The sequence below is a fragment of the Pelodiscus sinensis genome, chromosome 4 (assembly GCF_052426305.1).
Source record: "Pelodiscus sinensis isolate ZL-2025 chromosome 4, ASM5242630v1, whole genome shotgun sequence".
Taxonomy (NCBI): Eukaryota; Metazoa; Chordata; order Testudines; family Trionychidae; genus Pelodiscus; species Pelodiscus sinensis.
In genome coordinates, this window is record NC_143055.1 from 24,153,174 (window position 1) to 24,172,329 (window position 19,156).

General features: G+C 42.3%; 1 protein-coding gene across 5 annotated transcripts in view; it reads left to right on the plus strand.

Annotated features, from left to right (window-relative positions):
• PPP2R2C (protein phosphatase 2 regulatory subunit Bgamma) overlaps nucleotides 1-19,156 on the plus strand; it is a 271,511-nt gene that overhangs the window by 121,840 nt on the left and 130,515 nt on the right. For 2 of the 5 annotated variants that reach the window (XM_075930767.2, XM_006128215.5), the window contains one exon: nucleotides 8,288-8,439. The exons of the other annotated variants lie outside the window; for them this stretch is intronic. In XM_075930767.2, the coding sequence (XP_075786882.1) occupies nucleotides 8,391-8,439 (49 nt within the window). In that variant the 5' untranslated portion in view covers nucleotides 8,288-8,390. The remainder of the gene's footprint in view (nucleotides 1-8,287; nucleotides 8,440-19,156) is intronic. 5 annotated transcript variants of the gene reach the window in all.

Genomic DNA, 19,156 nt, shown 5'->3' on the forward strand with positions numbered 1-19,156 from the left:
TTTCTGTATTTCAAAGCACTTGCATGTATTAAAATGCCATGCAGGCTGCAAGGAATCCAATGAAACATTGTCATTTGAAAAGAAAATAGGTATTTGTGACTTTTCACCACCTGGGTATAAATGCAACCAATTACTGAGTCCTGTCTTTCAAACATTATTACATTAGAGCAAGATAGGAGCCAATATTGTATTTTACATGACCTTTCTAATGCTATATATACACATATAGATTTGTGTTATTTGTCTCTTTGATTCACCAAATGTTTCTTATTTGTGGCTCAAGGCATTTATTTATTGCAAGGCTTCAAGCTGTGGTAAGCAAGGTCATAGATTAAGAATTGATTTCCACAGTTCTAGCATACAAACTAAATTTCACTTGGTTTTAAAAGCTGCAGCTAGACATAAATTCAGCTTTCCATCATTCTCAGAGCACTAATGTTAAAGAAAATGAGAAAATATTCGGAGTGTACATTATATATTTAATTTAGCCCATCAGCTATGCTCATTCTGAAAAGCAAAGGATTCATATTCTGCAGGCTTGTAAATATACCCATATTGTTTCTGATTTGAGGCTTATTGTATTTCATCTGTTTTCCTGTTTCATTCTGAATGTATCTTTATTTGGACATCAGATTTTATTCAGTTTCTATTAAAATATGTTTTTGAGCAATTTTTGTATGCTTGTGTGAATTTCACACTTGCTTTATTGTTTCTGTGTTTTTGTCCTCAGATTAATTGTTATCTTCTGCCGTTGAATTGGCAGACTGGGAATACAATCCCATTACCTAGAAATAGATATCCTGTTGCTATGTAACCTTACTGTAACTTGCAGCACAATAATATAGTCAGACTTAAGGTATGATTAGATTGTGACTTAACTCTCTCTGCTAATGAAATGAATAGCCACCAGGGCAAAAGGTTTCCTCAAGATAAGGCTTTGTTATTGATTATAACAATACTATGGTGGTATTGTGCATTAATTAATATGTATATTTTAAAGTATGGATTTAGAAGTTTCCAGGAATGTTCCATGTGACACGAACTAATGGGTAGTGTGCTATAGAAAAGACATCCAAACTAAACCATCCTCTCACCCTTTTTTCTAGGAACTTCTATTTCTGACACTTTTTTAAATAAAGACTTTACTGCACAGTGCATTCCATTTTGATACCACTAGTGTGAATATGTAGTACACAATGGATAGTCCTAATTAATGTTTAACATCGTCAAAGTGCTTTATAAATATTAACTATTCCTGTAACACCACTGTGAATGCTAGCATAAACCATCCACATTTTGATTTACAGGGAAACTGAGGCTCAGAGAATAAATGATTAGTCCTAGGTAACAGAGAACGAATCATTTCCGTTAAAGTATTCTATCATGGAGAGACAACTTGACCTAATTGTAGTGTATATAGTCATGGTAAATGGGCAGGAGAATCACATCCATACTGTCAGTCACTCACTCACTGCTGCTTCTGCTGTCTTCACTCTGAACTTTTGTTGATGCTGTGCAGGCATAAGGAACGGAAGAGTGACATTCTGGTGTTTTACCATATTCGAATGAAGCTATTCATTCTTAATTCCACCTCCCCCAAAAGGATGACTTAGCAAAACAGAAATCTCCCCCACCCCATTACACAGTAAAGACTCCCAGTTGCTCAGGAGCAGTACATTCCAAACAGAAAATAATGCAAGTGCTGTGCTGTACTTGTTTTGTAGTGTTACAGTGCAGTGAGATTGAATGGTGAACACAAGGAATGCAGATATTTAATGCACTAAATAATTTTCTTTGTAGTGGCTGCAATATGTATTGACAGAGAAGCAAGCAAAAGATTTTATAGTTGCTGCGGGAAAAACAGATTGAACAATCTTGCTATATATGTCAGAGAGAGATCAACTGTGAAAATAGAAACAATTTTAAGTTAGAATTACTTATTTCAAAGATTTAAAATAATTTTTGGCAAAGAGAATCTGTACTAGTTTGTAAGCTAGTTACCTCCCCTTTGTGGGGCAAATTTTGCTCTAACTCAAGAACTGAGCGCATGCACTGATTTTAATAGGAACCATGAGCAAGCCGTCCAGAGTTTGCATTTGACCCTGTAGCTTCATTTAATATATGCATACACTGCAGTTATCGAGCGTTATTGCCCCTTGTGTAGACATAAATCTCGCTAGCTCAGATGTCACAACAGTGAAGATTCAGCAGTGCATAAGAGGGATTCTGCAAGGGCTTGTATGGCCTACGCTGAGATCAGCAGTGAAAGTAACTTGAAATTTCTTACAGGTACTGTCCTGTTGCAACTCGGGTCCTTGCCAGCTCTTTAAATAGCTTCCCGCTGGCTTTTGCTGCAGCTCAGACAGCTCTTGTGGAGCGACGTACTTGGGCACACCCACTTACTTTCATCTCTGGCTGAAACACGCTCTGCCATAGTTTTACCATTGTTGATCGATACCTAAGTTAGCAATATTACTTTGCAGTGTCTTCGTGGGTATTTTTTCTATGCCATGATTTTTACACATTTCTAAATTGTCAAAAGCACCTTACTGATTTTGAATATTTTCTTGTTTGTATTTTGAAATGTAGCTGTAAGGCAGTGTTAGTACTTTACCAAGCATTAATCTTTCAGTTCTATGTTCAACCTTTCCAGCCAGATGGCCAAACATGTTAGTTCAAAAAGGTCAAGGGGCCTCTATCAGTACTTTAGGACACATTTTCTGCGGCTCAGGCAGCACAAAGGGATCAGAGGTGACCTGCATATGTCTAGCTGTCAAAGATGATGCGTAACTCTTGGGAGAAGGGGGGGCACAATTGAAAGGTCAGGTGCAGGGGAGGGCGTGTGATTGTCTCACACGTCACCTCTGGGCTGAGGAGCTGCAGCAGAGTCAGAAGCTCCAAGGCAGCAGCAAGCAGGTGCCTCCAGGAACATTTTATGGGAGTCGGGTTTTACAGGCAGGAGGCATTGCCAGCTGATGCCTGGCTCCTTCTGGGAAGAGGCATGGGTACTGGGAGCTGTACCACCTGCCTTCCCCGGGGAACTACTTGTTTGCTTTCACTTTCAGATCCTAATCAAATACACATTTTCTTAATACAGTCACCCTTGAATGTAACAGTGTAGCACCTCAAAGGACACAAATGTGCCTAGGTCACAAGTTACACACTATTGGTCTGCCTTCTGGAACTGGATGTTGAACTGTGCCCATTGTGTGATGGAAAGGAGGAGGCATGGAGAAGATTGAAAAAGGAGACTTAACACTGTTTAAAAACAAGACAACATGGCCAAAGGGAATAACTTTTTTGTGACCTGCAAATTTGGAACGTGTAGAACCTTGAAATATGTGGAACCCATCAGTGCACAACTTCTGTTCTGTACTAACTCCATTCATGACCCATACATTGCTGCTCCTCTGTTTTTTCTTCTTAGCTAGAAGGCTAGCTTTTAACATTCCAAGTGTCTCATATAGAAAACAAAGCTAATCCCCAACACAGCAAACTATAGAGGAATTCTGCAGTAAAAATTCCACCTCTATGCTTTTATCTTGCTGCTGTGATTACATTGGAGAAGCTGTAGGTTTTCAGTAGTGCTGCAGCAGTTTGGTTTCAGTTTTTAATTAAAAAAATTCTCAGAGCCATGGAACAAAACAATAGGGTATTTCCCACCTAAATAAAAAACGGTTCAACTATGGGTGAAGTGTTGTTAATAGCAACCATTGTGCAGATGCAACGTGGAGAGATTCAGCAAGCATGAAATAAAGAAAAGCCATTAGTATCTTAGAAAAGGAACAAATGTAAAATAATACATGATTAAAAATAGTTTATTGCTTGCCTTTTTTTCTTCACCTCGCTCATTTTCAATAATAGTCCTACTGATGATTTTGTAAGTAGAGTAAGATGAGTTGTCTGGGAATTAATTTACCAGTACACCATTAACAATTTGCTATTTAGGAAGCACCCATACTATAACAATTAAAATTAGGTATTTGTATTTTATCAATGGTTATGTATTTAATACTTTGGAATCGCTGTAATTTACTCCTCTGTTCATACATGTTTTCATGAAGAGATATAAACTTGATTTATTTTAATACCTTTACCACACTATAAAATGAGCTATATTAAGGAGGTTTTGACAAAGGCACATAAATATATTTACACAGAGACAAATATATTAAGCTACATAACATCTATATCATATATATTGAACATTTTGCCTTCAGTTTTCTTTTCTTTGCCTGATATGACAATAGAACAAAATGAAGTAGATGTTAATACCATTAAGTAGTACAGGTTGAGGAGAATATTCTTCTGACAGCATATTCTTTGGTTAAAAAAGACAATTACAGGCAGTCCCCGACTTACGCGGATCCGACTTACGTTGGATCCGCACTTACGAACGGAGCTTTCTCGCCCCGGAAGTCGGGGCGAGAAAGCCCCATTCGTAAGCTGCTCCGGTGCCCCTGGTCTGCTGGAGACCGTCTCCAGCAGACCAGGGGCACCGGGCGGGTTCCCGCGCTTCTGAGGCTTTGCCAGAGCAAAGCCTCGGAAGCGCGGGAACCGCTGCTGCTGCCACTTGGGTGCCGGTGCCTGTGGTCTGCTGGGGACCGTCCCCAGCAGACCACAGGCACCGGGACCCAAGCGGCAGCAGCGGGCAGGTTCCCGCGCTTCTGAGGCTTTGCCAGAGCAAAGCCTCAGAAGCGCAGGAACCCCCGCTGCTGCCGCATGAGACCCGGTGCCTGTGGTCTGCTGGGGACGGTCCCTAGCAGACCACAGGCACCCGGACTGAAGCCACAGCCGTGGGGGGGTCCCACGCCTCTGAGGCTTTGCCAGAGCGGCGGCAGCAGCTGGAGCTGCTCTGGCAAAGCCTCAGAGGCGCGGGACCCCCCGCGGCTGCGGCTTCAGTCTGGGTGCCTGTGGTCTGCTGGGGACGGTCCCCAGCAGACCACAGGCACCCTGACTGAAGCCGCAGCCGCGGGGGGTCCCGCGCCTCAGAGGCTTTGCCAGAGCAAAGCCTCAGAGGCGCGGCACCCCGCTGCCGCTGCGGCTCTGCTCCCCGTGTCCCTGGTCTGCTGGGGGGGGGAGGGGCGCAGCTAGTGTGCTCCCCCCCCCCCCCCAGCAGACCAGACTTTTGTTTTGGACTCTGGGGCAGAGCAGCTGGGGCGCTGCCGATTGGTCCTGCAGCGCCCGTGGGCACTACTGGACCAACCCGGCAGCACCCCAGCTGCTCTGCCCCAGGTCCTGATTCAGCCGCTGCTGGTCAGTTTCAGCAGTGGCTGAATCAGGACGTCTGGGGCAGAGCAGATGGGGTGCTGCTGGGTTGGTCCAGTAGCACCCCAGCTGCTCTGCCCCAGGCGTCCCCAAGTCAGCTTCTGCTGAAACTGACCAGCGCTGACTACAGGAAGCCCCAGGCAGAGTTGCTCTGCCCCGGGCTTCCTGGAATCAGCTGCTGATCAGTTTCAGCAGCAGCTGACTTCGGGACGCTTGGGGTTCTTAAGTTGATTCTGTATGTAAGTCAGAACTGGCGGTCAGTTTCAGCAGCGGCTGAATCTGGACGCCAGTTCCGACTTACATACAGATTCAACTTAAGAACAAACCTACAGTCCCTATCTTGTACGTAACCCGGGGACTGCCTGTATAGAGCAAAAGTGAGAATAGTTATGCTTACTTTCTTGCCCAAACAGCATCTTGGGTCTTTGTTATCTAGTCTTTGGGGCAATTTCTACACTTGGAAGCCATTTCAAAATAACTAAATTCAATTTAATAACTCTCAATTTTACAAAATCAAAATAGCATGTCCCCACTACAGAGAAGCCTCAAACTTAGTCCGAGGCAGGCTCCATTAATGTGGGCACTCTACCTCGACTTACAGCCCCAGGAAGCACTAGGGAGTAATTAGTTCGAATTGCTCTGGGGAGTAATTTATAAGTGGAATGTCCACACTAATGCTATTTTGAAATTGAAATTAGTGTTATTCCCTGAAAAAAACAGGAGTACAGATTTTGAAATATGCAGTCCCTTATTTCAAAATAATGGGCTTAGTAGTGTTGGTGCTCCGCTTATAAATTTGAACTTAGAGGGGTTATTTTGAAATAAAGCTCTAGTGTAGACCAGGGCTGGCAGAGCAAGACATGTTCAAGTCATTGTCCCTGACATTTTTGGCAGTAGACACAGAAGTATGTGTCTATATTACCCCACCTTTCAGTTGGTAAGGTAACTTCTTTAGTTTCTAGACACTGTGTTATATTATCTGGCCATCAGCCACTTCATACAAATCTCATCACAATATCTCTTGACAGAAGGACTAATCTATCCAATCAGTGTTTACAATGATATGATCTGAATGGAACCAGGAAACGTTTTCACAATGAGAATTTACAAGTACTTTTAGTTGAAAAATATAATTGAGAATTTGCACTGCAAACTTTAAAAACATGCAGTTAAATTCATTTTGTTTATAGAAACATTACTAAATCCTGGAAAGAATAAAACAGTTTTTTTGAAGCTCTGGGATGAATGGTTGATGGTTCTGTAGTCCTATAATCAGGGACCCATAATTTTTAACATTTTTGCAAAATATGCAAGATCTATATATGGCATCTAAAATATTTCAAAAGCGAACACTTATCCAGATGTTGTTGTTTGGTAAATATGTTCAAATATTATGTTTTTATTAAATGGGACTTATTTATCATGGATTCTTTATCAAACTTAGAATTGTTGTAATAGAGGGTTCGTCCTGAAAATCAGTATTACCATATAGACCTTTTTTCAATCCTCACACTCTAGCCAATGATGGATGTAATCATTTTGATGAACTTGAGCCTTGATTTAAAATACTTTCTTTGGAGCATTGAAATGAGCTTTGAGAGGCCTGAACATTACAAGAAGGGTGCCCTACAACTTTTACTCCCTGGAATGTTTGCTGAGATTTGCAGTGGTTTGTATGCAGTATAACATGGCATATACCCACATTGAAAGAGCTGGCTCTACCAGAGCGAAGTGGACAAAAAACATTCAGAAGCAGAGTGGAAAGCCTGAAGCACTGAAGATGTAGAGATCGTCTGGTGTAAAACACTTAGGTATGCACTTCTTTTACCAGCAAAATGACATAGCGCTTGTATAAGTTTTCTAGTATATGTATAAACACTGATTTGTTGATGGTTCCATTCCAGTTTTTAATAAGTTGAAGAGAAACTGAAAATGTCAAAATGTACATGGGCCCAATTCACTTGTCACCATGAACGTTTTCTGTCCCCCTCTCAGCCCTCTCTGTAAAAGGCTGTGGGATGGTGCAGTTTGGCTGGCGTCCTAATGATATGGGAAAGCAAAAGAGGAGGACCTTCAGTTTGGTGCCACAGATTTATCAATGTAATTAGTTACTCATTGATGTGAAACGGACAAAGGCTGAAGGCTGCTAATGCAGTGCTCTATAACTTGCTCCAGTTTGCTTGTAATACCTGACCTGTGTTCTGTGAGCCAGATCATTATATATTGGATCCAAGACATCATTCTTCAATCTTCTGTGTCTCTATCTTATCCCAATTCTCTCATCTAAGACACAGGTCTGCCAGTGTGTTCATAATACTGTATTTCATTTTACATTTTCTTCTCTAAGTCTAATAGGCTTGCAAAATTCATACCTAGAGAGGAAGAGTGGTTATGGTTTCACCTCTCATATACATCATGAGCATCTTAGACTGGTTTGTGAAGTTTGGGAATTGTTCTTCACCTCTTCCTTAAAAAACAAGTCTAGTAATCCGCCTCGCTCTAATGATTTTGGTTTCTTTCACTCAGAGGCATTGAGAAATGGACTTCTTGATTATCAGTATATTTTTCCATTCATTTGAGGTTTTTGTTGTTGTTTTAAAAAGAAAGATGTGGAAACAACATTTACTATGAAACAAAAATGTAGATTGGAGAAGGCTAATAGAAAGAGGTAGATGGTTAGGTCCAATCTGGGAAAAGGAGTGAGACTTGCCTGCTGTCTGTTTCTTTTTATCTTTAGACACATGAGGGCTTTTGTTTGTCCTTTTTCTGTGCACTCCAATCTTTAAACCTGTCTGTGGATGAATGTCCACTGGATGAATTGGAATGTTTTCTGTGTCTAAACTTCACTCTCCTAGAGCTGCCCAGGGATATTCTGTGGCCCAACATGAGGCTCTCTGCCATCAGAATTGGTTGATACAGAAGATCTTGTAATTTTGGGGGCAGGGATAGGAAAAAGCAAACTCCAAAAAGTTTAGCAGAAATAATCCAATGGCTTTATTTTTACATTTTTGTTTGAAAGATACTACTTGCTGGCTTCAGAGTGTGTGGATGCAGCTTCCTTCCGGAGCTTGAAACAGATCACCGCTAGAAAACCTTGCATTCAGCCTGGCCCTGCTGGGAACATGGAAGGGGAGAGCATCTACGAGATTGATTCTGAAGATGGGGTTGGAGGTAAGGGTGCCGTCACTTGTTTTGTTTCCCCCCTGCTGGCTGATTGATTACAGGGAGTCCTCCCAGTGACTGGACTGCAGATGCCACAGAAGATGACGAAGTGTTAAAGATGTATTCAGTTTATCAAATGTATTGTCACCTTATGATACATGCAATTAATAAAGATATTTTTGAAAGCAATTGCTTCCTAGAAGAAGTGACCTCTCGAGAGTCTGCATGTGTTTTATTGTAATTGTGAGTTGTTATCTGGAGCCTGAGGCTTCTTTATAGGTGACATAAATACCAAATATTTAAAAATAAAGGTAGATAAGACTTCACTTTTCTCCTCCTTAGTCAGGTCTCACTCTTGTCTGCCTGCCATCTTCTGTCAACAGTTTTCTTTGCTGAGTGTAGAAAACTGCAGAAAACCGCTTCTTCTGTCACTTGTGGCACATGTATACTTAGGGAGCATTGTTTCCCTGCTCACCACTGATTATGTGATAGTTCTGGAACATGTCACCTACCTTTCCCATGCAGAGGTTTGCTCATCTGGAAAATGAGATTAACACCCTTCATTGGATATAGCAAGGCCTAATTATTTGCTAAGTGCTCTGGAAACCTTTGATAGGTAATACAGAATGGCAAAAACAGTCCGTGCTGCTGCTTCACTCCAAACTCTTAATATAACCCAGACTCAACTCACAGTAACATCTGCAAATATTCTTATCCAGCCTAGAACTGCATATGGAACTGCCTGTTTCCCTGTACTGCATAAACTGTCGTAAGCTGCTAAACCTCAGAACATTCAGGAAGATGGATATCAAATATTATGGGAAAGACACTGACTTGGGATGGAACAATCCAGAACCAAATCCTACTGTAATTACTGAACAACACCAAAAACCTGTCAGGTTATCCTGCATCTTTGTTTAGTAGGTCTCTTTCAGTGATCCATATAGCTGTTTGCAAAACACGGTGGCTACTTCCATCAGCAAGCAGTTCTGCACTTTTCAGGACGGGTGGTAGAATGGGTTTGCTTGATTAAACAACAGTGATTCATTAATTTCTTTCTGCTCACAAGCAAGGAGCTTTTAGGTGTTCCTCAGTTATGCTTATTATGAAGACCTAGAAAATACTGAATAAGTTTTAATTATTGAAACCAATTAAGATAACTATTAATGGTCACATCAGATTACTTCCTTTTTGTGGAAAATTGCTTGGTAATTTTCAGTTACCCACAAAAGATAAAGTAAATGTTGTTTACTTGTGTAAGAGACTTGTGCATTTATATAGATAGGCCCAAATCATCCTCTCCAGTTAGGTGAGTGAAGAGTGTTTTCATCTGCAAATTTGACACCATCAGCTTAGGATGAAACAAAGACTGTCAATGGCTAGCCAAGTACAAAAGCAGTTTCTCCTCTCTTGGTGTTCCACACCTCCACATCAGCTGCTAGAAGTGGGTCTCACCCTCCTTGACTGAATTAACCTCATTATCTCTAGCCTTATTCCAGCCTGCATATTTATACTTGCCTCTGGAAATTTCTACTACATGCATCTGACGAAGTGGGTCTTTGTGCACAAAAGCTTATGCTCCAATACATCTGTTAGTCTATAAGGTGCTACAGGACTCCTTGTTGCCTGTGTTTAATGGAGTTACTCTGGTGAGAGCAGAATCTGGCTCAACACATATAGGACTTTGCATATTTTTATGGATGTTAGTAAAATGACAGCATTTTGATTGCAAAGCTCTGTAGGGGTTCTGTGGGCTAAAAAAGAGACTTTCTTCAACAGGATTGAAGGCAGGATTGAAACACACTTGGAAGGCTATATTGCTTATGGCTGTGGGTTATTTTGCTCTCTTTAGTGTAGACCAGTCCTCAGTTTCAAACTAATTTGTCATAGTCTTTGGCTTATGCTTTAATACAAGATTGGGATGTTTGTGAGGAAAAGGGGAGGGGAAAAAAAACATTTCCATTCTGAAAATGTCTCCTCCTTGGGACAGGACCTGTCTTTTTGTTCTGTGTTTGTGCAGCACATAGTACTGTGTGGTCCTTGGTCCATAACTGGAGTTCCTAAGCATTACAGTAGCATTAAAAAAACCCTCAATCTGTTGTGTCTTTAAGGCCTACACAAGTATTTCTGAGATTTGGAGAGGAAAAATGATTTTGTGATTTAAACCTAAGAGAGCTGGGATCTATTTTTTGCTCTTCTACAGACCTTGAATGTGGCTTTTGTAGGTGAGCCAAGGCCCTGAGGTCCCCTGCCAGAGGCTCTGCCGTACTTCTACACCCTGCCCTAGAGAAACCATAGAGAGGTCCTCCAAGCTGGAAAGAGTGGTAGCGGAGAAAGCAGCCAATCAGGGGGCCAGGGAGGCCTATAAAAGGAGTTGCACAACCAGAGGCAGCTGGGTGCTGGAGATTTCAAGGAGTGAAGACTGGGGGGGCTAGTTGACGGAGCAACAGCACCCTGGAGCGCTGGAGTACTATTGTTGACTGTGTGGAACTGATGTAAAGCCCTCTGCTAGGGGCAAGGAGCTGACTCCAGGAAGGGAAGCTCTAGGCACCACTCTCGCCGAGTGGGGAACAGACTGAGAAACTCTATAGAGGGCACCAAGATGGTCCTCTATTAAAGGTATATCCCGGAAGGGATATGGATTTTTCACTCTGTGTGACTTGGCCAGAGGGCTGAGTTATTAAAGAGGTTTTCAGCTTCAAACAGGAGAATGCAGGCGCACACACTCTACCAGATGGGGGCGCTCACGGAAGAAGGGTACCACCCCATTACAGTAAGTCACTTGAACTGCTTGCCTTGATTTTCTCATTGGTACCCATTTATTAAGATAATTTGTCAGATAACTAAAGAGGGAATTCTAAATAATTTTACCAAACACACTGCAGTTCTGCACTAAATTAAAACATGGTTTGAAAGTGGAGTGTTAACTCCAGTTTCCATAAGATGTGTGTACTTCATATGGGAAGGGTTCGACTCCCATTTGAGACTTACAAGAATTACATAGGTTGATAACTAGAAGCATAGATTCCTTATTGGAATGATATTACTAGCTTACATAATCGCAGATTACAGCAATTTGTAACAAAATGGGTATCTGCCACTCTAACATCAACAGGTGGAACCAACCTTGGGACCTCTGGAGCTTAGTGCATGAGCATCTACCACTTGAGCTAAAAACCAGTTGGCGCTCACCTGAGGCTATAAAGAAAAACCCATTCTTTTCTCTCTGTAAATGGTCTAAGTGCCACTACATGGAACTATGCACTATGCCCAGTAGGTGTGGGGGTTACGCCACTTTTCAGCTGAATCGTTGGAATGAGTCAAAGGAAATTAACAGCTCCAAATAATGAAATGGCATTTGGGTTTCACTGATTCTAGATACAAGAGTTATTGTTGCAAGCACGTTATTTAAGAATTCAAAACAGCCTTGAAAAATTGGAGAATTGGCTTGAATTCAACAAGATGAAACTAAATAAAGGCCACTGCAAAGTGCTACACTTACAAAGAATCAAATGCACAGCTACAGAATGGGCAATGACTTGCTTGACAGTTTTACTTTTGAAAAGGATCTGAGGGTTACAGTGGATCACAAATTTAACATAAGTCAGCAACATGATGCAATTCCAAAAAAGGCAAATATCATTCTGTGGCGTAACAGTAGAATCAGCTGGAGTACTATGTCCCATTCTGAGCACTGCACTTTAAGAAAGATGTGGACAAATTGGTGAGAGTTCAGAGAAGAGCAACAAAAATGATAAAAGGTTTGGAAAACCTGACCCATGAGGAAAGGCTGAAAAAACTGTGCATGTATTATCTCGTGAAAAGGAGACAGAAGGGACTTAATGCATGTTCCTACATGTTAAGAGCAGTTATAAAGAGGACAGTGATCCATGTCCACTGAAGGCAGGAGAATCTTCAGCATGGGAGATATAGATTCAGGGATTAGAAAAAGCTTTCTAAGTGTAAAGGTAAGTTTCTAAGGACTGGAATCCCAGTCATGGGAAGATTTAAAGAGCAGACTAGAGAAACACCTAGGGTGTGTCTAGACTACATGCCTCCTTCGACGGAGGCATGTAGATTAGCCAGATCGGAACAGGGAAATGAAGCCGCGATTAAAATAATCGCGGCTTCATTTAAATTTAAATGGCTGCCCCGATCTGCTGATCAGCTGTTTGTCGGCAGATCGGGGCAGTCTGGACGCGATGCGCCGACAAAGAAGCCTTTCTTCATCGGCACAGGTAAACCTGGTTTCACGAGGCTTACCTGTGCCGATGAAGAAAGGCTTCTTTGTCGGCGCGTCGCGTCCAGACTGCCCCGATCTGCCGACAAACAGCTGATCGGCAGATCGGGGCAGCCATTTAAATTTAAATGAAGCCACGATTATTTTAATCGCGGCTTCATTTCCCTCTTCCGATCTGGCTAATCTACATGCCTCCGTCGAAGGAGGCATGTAGTCTAGACACACCCCTATTGTGGATTGTCTAGGTAAACTTGATGACCTCTTGAGGTTCTTTCCAGTCCTGCATTTCAGTGGTTATTAGGGCTTTTATATACACAACCCAAAGAGTCTGATGGTAAGTATAACAATGCAGACTCAGTACCATGGAATAAACATTTGGGCTGTGTCTAGACTGGCAAGTTTTTCCGCAAAATCATCTGCTTTTGTGGAAAAACTTGCCAGCTGTTTACACTGGCCGCTTGAATTTCCGCAAAAGCACTAACGATCTCATGTAAGATTGTCAGTGCTTTTGCGGAAATACTATGCTGCTCCTGTTAGGGCAAAAGTCTTTTTCCGAAAGACTTTTGCACAAAAGGGCCAGTGTAGATAGCAGAGATTTCTTTTCCACAAAAAAACCCCAATCGCGAAAATGGCGATTGGGACTTTTTTGCAGAAAAGCGCGTCTAGATTGGCCACTGACGCTTTTCCGCAAAAAGTGCTTTTGCGGAAAAGCATCCTGCCAATCTAGATGCGATTTTCCGAAAATGCTTTTAACAGAAAACTTTTCAGTTAAAAGCATTTCCGGAAAATCATGCCAGTGTAGACGTAGCCTTGCTGTGTCTGTATACTGAAGTTTACTGACATACTGCAGTAGATAAATATTTGAGGATTTGGTTCTACATCTTAGCACCAAACATACCAAGAAAAAAGGTATGCATAAAATAATTTTACAGAGAATAGGCCATATTAGTCCTTGGTGTAACTCCAGTGGCATCAGTACTGTGATACCAGACTCAGATTTAGGTTGCTATCTTCACTTGTGGCTCTGATTCAAGCAAAGAAATACCTATTGTACAGTAGCTAGGTCACAAGTTAGTTGCTATGGTAGTCAGCATTTTTTTAACCAATAAGCTCTCTTTCAGGGTGATTCAACCCAGAGTAACAAATCAGTCACACTGCACTTGAGCTGTAATCAAAGCAGCAGCTATTGTTGTTTTTAAAATTGACAGAGACTATGAGAAGAAATATTTGAAGAGGATATATACGGTATTGTATTGCTGGAGCATATTCTGCTTACATTGTATTTAAACAAGTTGGGGTGTTCCTCCCAATAGTCAACCATTTAAAAATAGTAAGTAGGATACATTCTGTCTTCACTTGTTATCTTCCCAGTGACTTCAATAAAGTCAAGGTAAAATGTGGCCAAAAATATGTATTCTATAGCAATGGTATGTTAGTTATACCCTTTCATCACAATACAGTCCATACCAGTCTCTCTTCTTTCATTAAGCCAATAAATGATGGTTTATTATTGCCACTATAATGCTTCCTAAGGAAGACTCCCAGACTATGTTGTCTGTTTGCTTCCTTATTATACTATTATCTGGCTAATAAAAAATGCTCTAGGACTACTCCAATAATGTTTTAAAAAGCACTTTTAAAGTCATGGCTGTATAGCAGATGAGTTTTCTTAGTTCATATAATTTCAGAAATGTAGTAAGTTGTAGATAACAGATATTAAGGGTTATTATTTCAAAAAAGCCTAAAAAAGTACATAGCCATAAGCATGGGCAAAAAACTGCACTTGCACATGCAAGCAGGCAGCTAAACAGTTTACTGACAGGAAGTATCCAGACTGGCATTGCTAGAGCTCTCTACAGCTTTTGATAGGATCAGTCATGGAATTCCCTGCTGCATCTATAAGTTGTAATAGAGTTAACAAGATCACACTGGAACACCTTTGCCTGTTGTTCTAGGACTATGCTGAGAGAGGTGTGATGGACACTTGCATCTTCACTTCCTACTATATTTAATCCTGGGGTGGGGAACCATCCTTTTCTTCACTCTTGTTCTTCATGTATATGAAGCCAGAAGGGGAGTGAGTTTGTGACACATAATGAACAAAAATTGCTAACAGTATGCAAATGGTATGGAGGTTTAAGTCACTTCCCCTCACCCCATCTTCCATCTATCTAAGGCTGCATCTACACAGGCAAATGTAAAGTGCTGATAGTTATAGCATTGCTCAGAGCTCTACAGGGAAACTGCTGTTGTGTGTCCACACTGTGTTCCTTGCGTCAGTGGAGCGTGTCCATATTAGCAGTTCTTGCAACACACAGAACACAGTGCATTGTGGTAGCTATCCCAATGTACATCTGGCTGTAGGGGGCTTTGGGAAAGGTTTGCAAAGCTGCATTGGGCAGCTGGAGACACATGATGCAGGTTTCCCAATCCTGTGGCTCCATGGTCATCCTGCTACATTGACAGCTGCTTTTCAACAGGAGTTGAAGGAAGAGGGGAGAGTGACAGGGAGTGTGTGTGTGCAGGGTTGGGGGAAGACTGTAGTTTGGGGGATGTCAGCATGCTGTCTTTTAAGTTCAGACAATGTCAGGAAATAACCCTTCCTGAGGCAGGAGGAGGGGAAAACCCCAGCATCTCAGCCCCTTCTTCCACCTCCGTCCTCTGCTCTTTGTACAGCAATCTCTTTCACTTATACATATAGGCACCTATCTCTGTGTTCAACAATACAAGCATTCCATCTGGCTGGCTTGCTCTGTGTCCCGGAACAAATCGTCACAGACTGCAGGCTGTCCAAAATGGAGTTCTGAAAAGAGATATGCGTTTTCCTGCAGGGGAGACTGAGTTCTGAACAAAGAGCAGAGGGGACTTGAGGGATTATGAGCCATTTCCAAAGGCCAGTGAGAATGCAACAAACAATACAAGTGTCCACACTGTCCTCCTAGTGCTGTATCCAGAGCACAGAAAGTTCTATGCTTCTCATCAAGGTGGCTTACCCAGAGTGCAACTGTGGAGTGAGCATGAAGTGCTTTGCCAATGTGGACGCCTTGGGAGTTACAGCACTGGAGACTGACTTTCTGTGCAGTAACTTGCAGGTATAGTAACTTGGCCTAAGGATTTGGCTGAGGTCAGAAATGGGATGACGAGTGACTGCCTGATACTGAGTCCTGAAAAGACAAAAGGTGATGCTTTTGGGGAGCAGGAAGCACTTTGAAGAATGTGCCACCTCTGTAATATCACTCTGCACTGACAGGATCTTCCTTCAGCTTCATTATGCATGTGGATTCCGTACAGTTTCTGGATACCCAGATAGAAAGGGTCACAAGAAGCACCCTTTTCCATTTGCAGCTGGCAAGATGAACAGGCTCTTTCCTGTCAGATTCAGTCTCAGCCACAGTGATCGATGCATTTGTGACATTAAAAACTACAGCTAGTTCAGTACACAGTAAATCCTATGCTCAACCACAAAGGCTATCCAGACATTCACCCCAACGTGTGTTGTGCTCTTAGTTGGCTCTGCCATGAAATACTAAGTCCAACTAAAGGCCTGGATCCTAATCTGCAAAGCCCTCCCTGAGTCTGGTCCCAGTGACCCAAGAAGCTGCCTTACATTATGTGACTATGGCCACCTTTGATGGCTACATTGACTAAAACAATATAACGGTCAACTCCAAGAGTGTAACCCATGTGTGCAGGACGAGATGAACAGGCTCTTTCTTGTCAGATTCAGTCTCAGCCACAGAATCTGAGCACCCAGTCTATGAATTTGGAACTCATTCCTGGTAGAAATTGGGATGACCTCTGTTCATTTCAAACAAAATGCAAAATCTGCTTATTAGTTTTCCTGCAATAATATCAACAGAAAAGAAAAAAAAGTCCAGATTAGGAGGGAGGAAGGGAGTGTGTGTTTATATATTTATAAACTAAACCTATATACATCTGCAAATCTTAATTATCTGCTTATGGTGCAGATAAGTTTAAATATAAATGGCAAGACTCTTTTGTTCTGTTCCTGGTCAATTGCTGTTTATATTGATCTCCAGATCCATGCATTTTAAGCAAAACAATACAAGTATTTGACTAGCTCTGTGTTTGGTAAAACCATGCCTATCTACTGTAATATCTATAAAAGATGTGTATTTGGTGATGCATGGTTTTTGGAGAATGGAAGAATTTGGGTGGGCCAACCATTCACTGTGGATGCTGCTAGTGTAACATTTATGTTCATTCACATTTTGAACCATCACTGGAGATCTAAGGACACAATTGAGTCAATAGACTAGGGGGAAAAAACCAAAATGACCCCAACCAATATGATATGGTAGGTTTAAACTACTTTGTGCTTTAGGGGGTCAGTGGTTGGAGCAGTTTATTGGCAACTTATTTTTTGATATTTGGACACAGGGTTTTTGTTCATTGTTCCTTTTATTTTCACAATACGATGGTCTATATGGGGGCCCAAAAGAGGCCTGCAATATGTGGCAAAGACAAATAGTGCAGTGTAGCAAGTAATGTACTTTGTTGTGTCGTGAGAGAGACTGTGAGATGCTTTAAATCATCCATCACCCAGAGATGGGTGGAAGAGAGAAATGATTGAATAGTCCTTACTGGGCATACTGTATTTGTGAATTGCACTCAAATATATACAGGCACAGGAATGGAAAATACTTTTAATTTGTAAACATTAAATAGATTAGAAACTCAATGGAACATTTCCTGATGGTGATTATTAAATTTATGATTTCAGTCTGTTCTTTAAGCATATTAATAATAATATATTAAGGTAAACTTTTCTTAATAACCATTGAAATTTTATTTCACCATACTGCTGCCATTAAATTGCTGTGCATTTGCTATGAGCCTCACACTTTTTTTTTGTATTGTATTCACTTTAAAAAAAAAAAAAAGTAGTGAAATCTTTGAGATTTGCCATTGACTTGAGTGGAGCAAGAATTTCACCCATTGACTGTAGGTTATATTCCAACCCGGTTATATATGTGTATACCCACATGCTGTAGAAATTACTAACATCCACACATGTACACTTACTGTCACAGAAATATGACTTATACAAATTTTTTCCCTTTGCGGTAAATCCAGACCATGGACAGAGGATTTACATGGAGACGGTTCAGTATATAATGCAAGCCGCGGCCAGCGCTGCAGTCTCAAAGCAGTAGTAGTCTCCCCTAGAGCTTTTACCCACTCTTTGAGAAGAAGTTTGGCCATTGGATCCTCATCATTAAAAATCCCTGCACATTGGCCAGACGGAGCCATGCTAGAGTACAGTTTTATTGTGCCCAGGGAGTACCTCTTGTGCAGCCTCCTCACTTCCTTTTGTGCATGTGTATTGAACTGCCTTGGTTCTACTGTAATCAGCCCCTTCTATAACTGCACTAGCTGGACTTACCCAGCGTTGCTTGGGAAACCGGAGGAACAAAATTTAGGAAAGGAGGGGACCCTGAGCCAGTGGACCCCGAGAGCCACAGACACCTGACCTTCTGAGAGCAGCAGGACCCTCCTCCCCCCAGGACCGAGCAGCCAACCCCCGGAGAACAGTACACAGTCATGCAGCCAGGGGATTCTCTTTGCAAGGTTGGCTCAGGGATCCACCTGCCCTGCTTTGGCAAGCAAAAGCTCAGAGCTCACATCTAACCCCGATGGCTGGAACCAGACCCAGAAGAGCCCCACTCACAGTATGAACAGCAGCTGGCTGGCTTCACAGCAGTGTAACGCAATGAGGGTTTAACCCGGCCCCTGCGCTGCAGCAGGCACACGGATTCCTTCTGCTCGGATAAGGCCAGCGAGCTCAGCAGAAAGGCAGGACGGCTTTGGTTTTGGTTTCTGGAGGGGGGTGTGGCAGGTGGGGAGTGACCCTGGGTGGAGGGGAGGTTACACGCGGGAGGGGCGCCCCAGCTCACGCCTGGGGCTGCAGGTGCCGCAGGGGAGCAGGGCGGGTGCCCGAGGCATTGTGCACATGGTGGTGGGGGCACTGCATGCCAGCGGGGTGGGGGGGGGGGAAGAGAGTCAGTTATGTAACCTCACGGGCGGGAGGGGGCGAATCCTGGGAGGCTACATGTAGGAGGGGCACCCCAGTTTGCGCCCGGGGCTGCAGGGGGCAGGGCAAGACCCAGATTGGGTCCAAATGTAGCTTAAAACCTTCTCCTGGAGGAAAGGTTATCCCATGCAAAGTTTGGTTGTGGTAGCTCTTATAGTGTCCAAGTTATTAAAGCACAGACATACAAACATTCTCCTTTATATATTACATGAGAGCTGTGGCTGGAGACTTACTATTGATTGTGAAATACAAAATATATTTCTACCCCTTGAACCATGTGCTTCCTCCCTTGTGAGAGGAAGAATAGTTGAGCAAATAGCACAAAAGAAGTGGAGAAGAGTCTGTGGAAAGAAAAGTAGCTACATGGCATCATCTCCTACCACTGCATATCTTGGCTTAGGCCATTTTGCATAATTAACGTGCCATAGCCG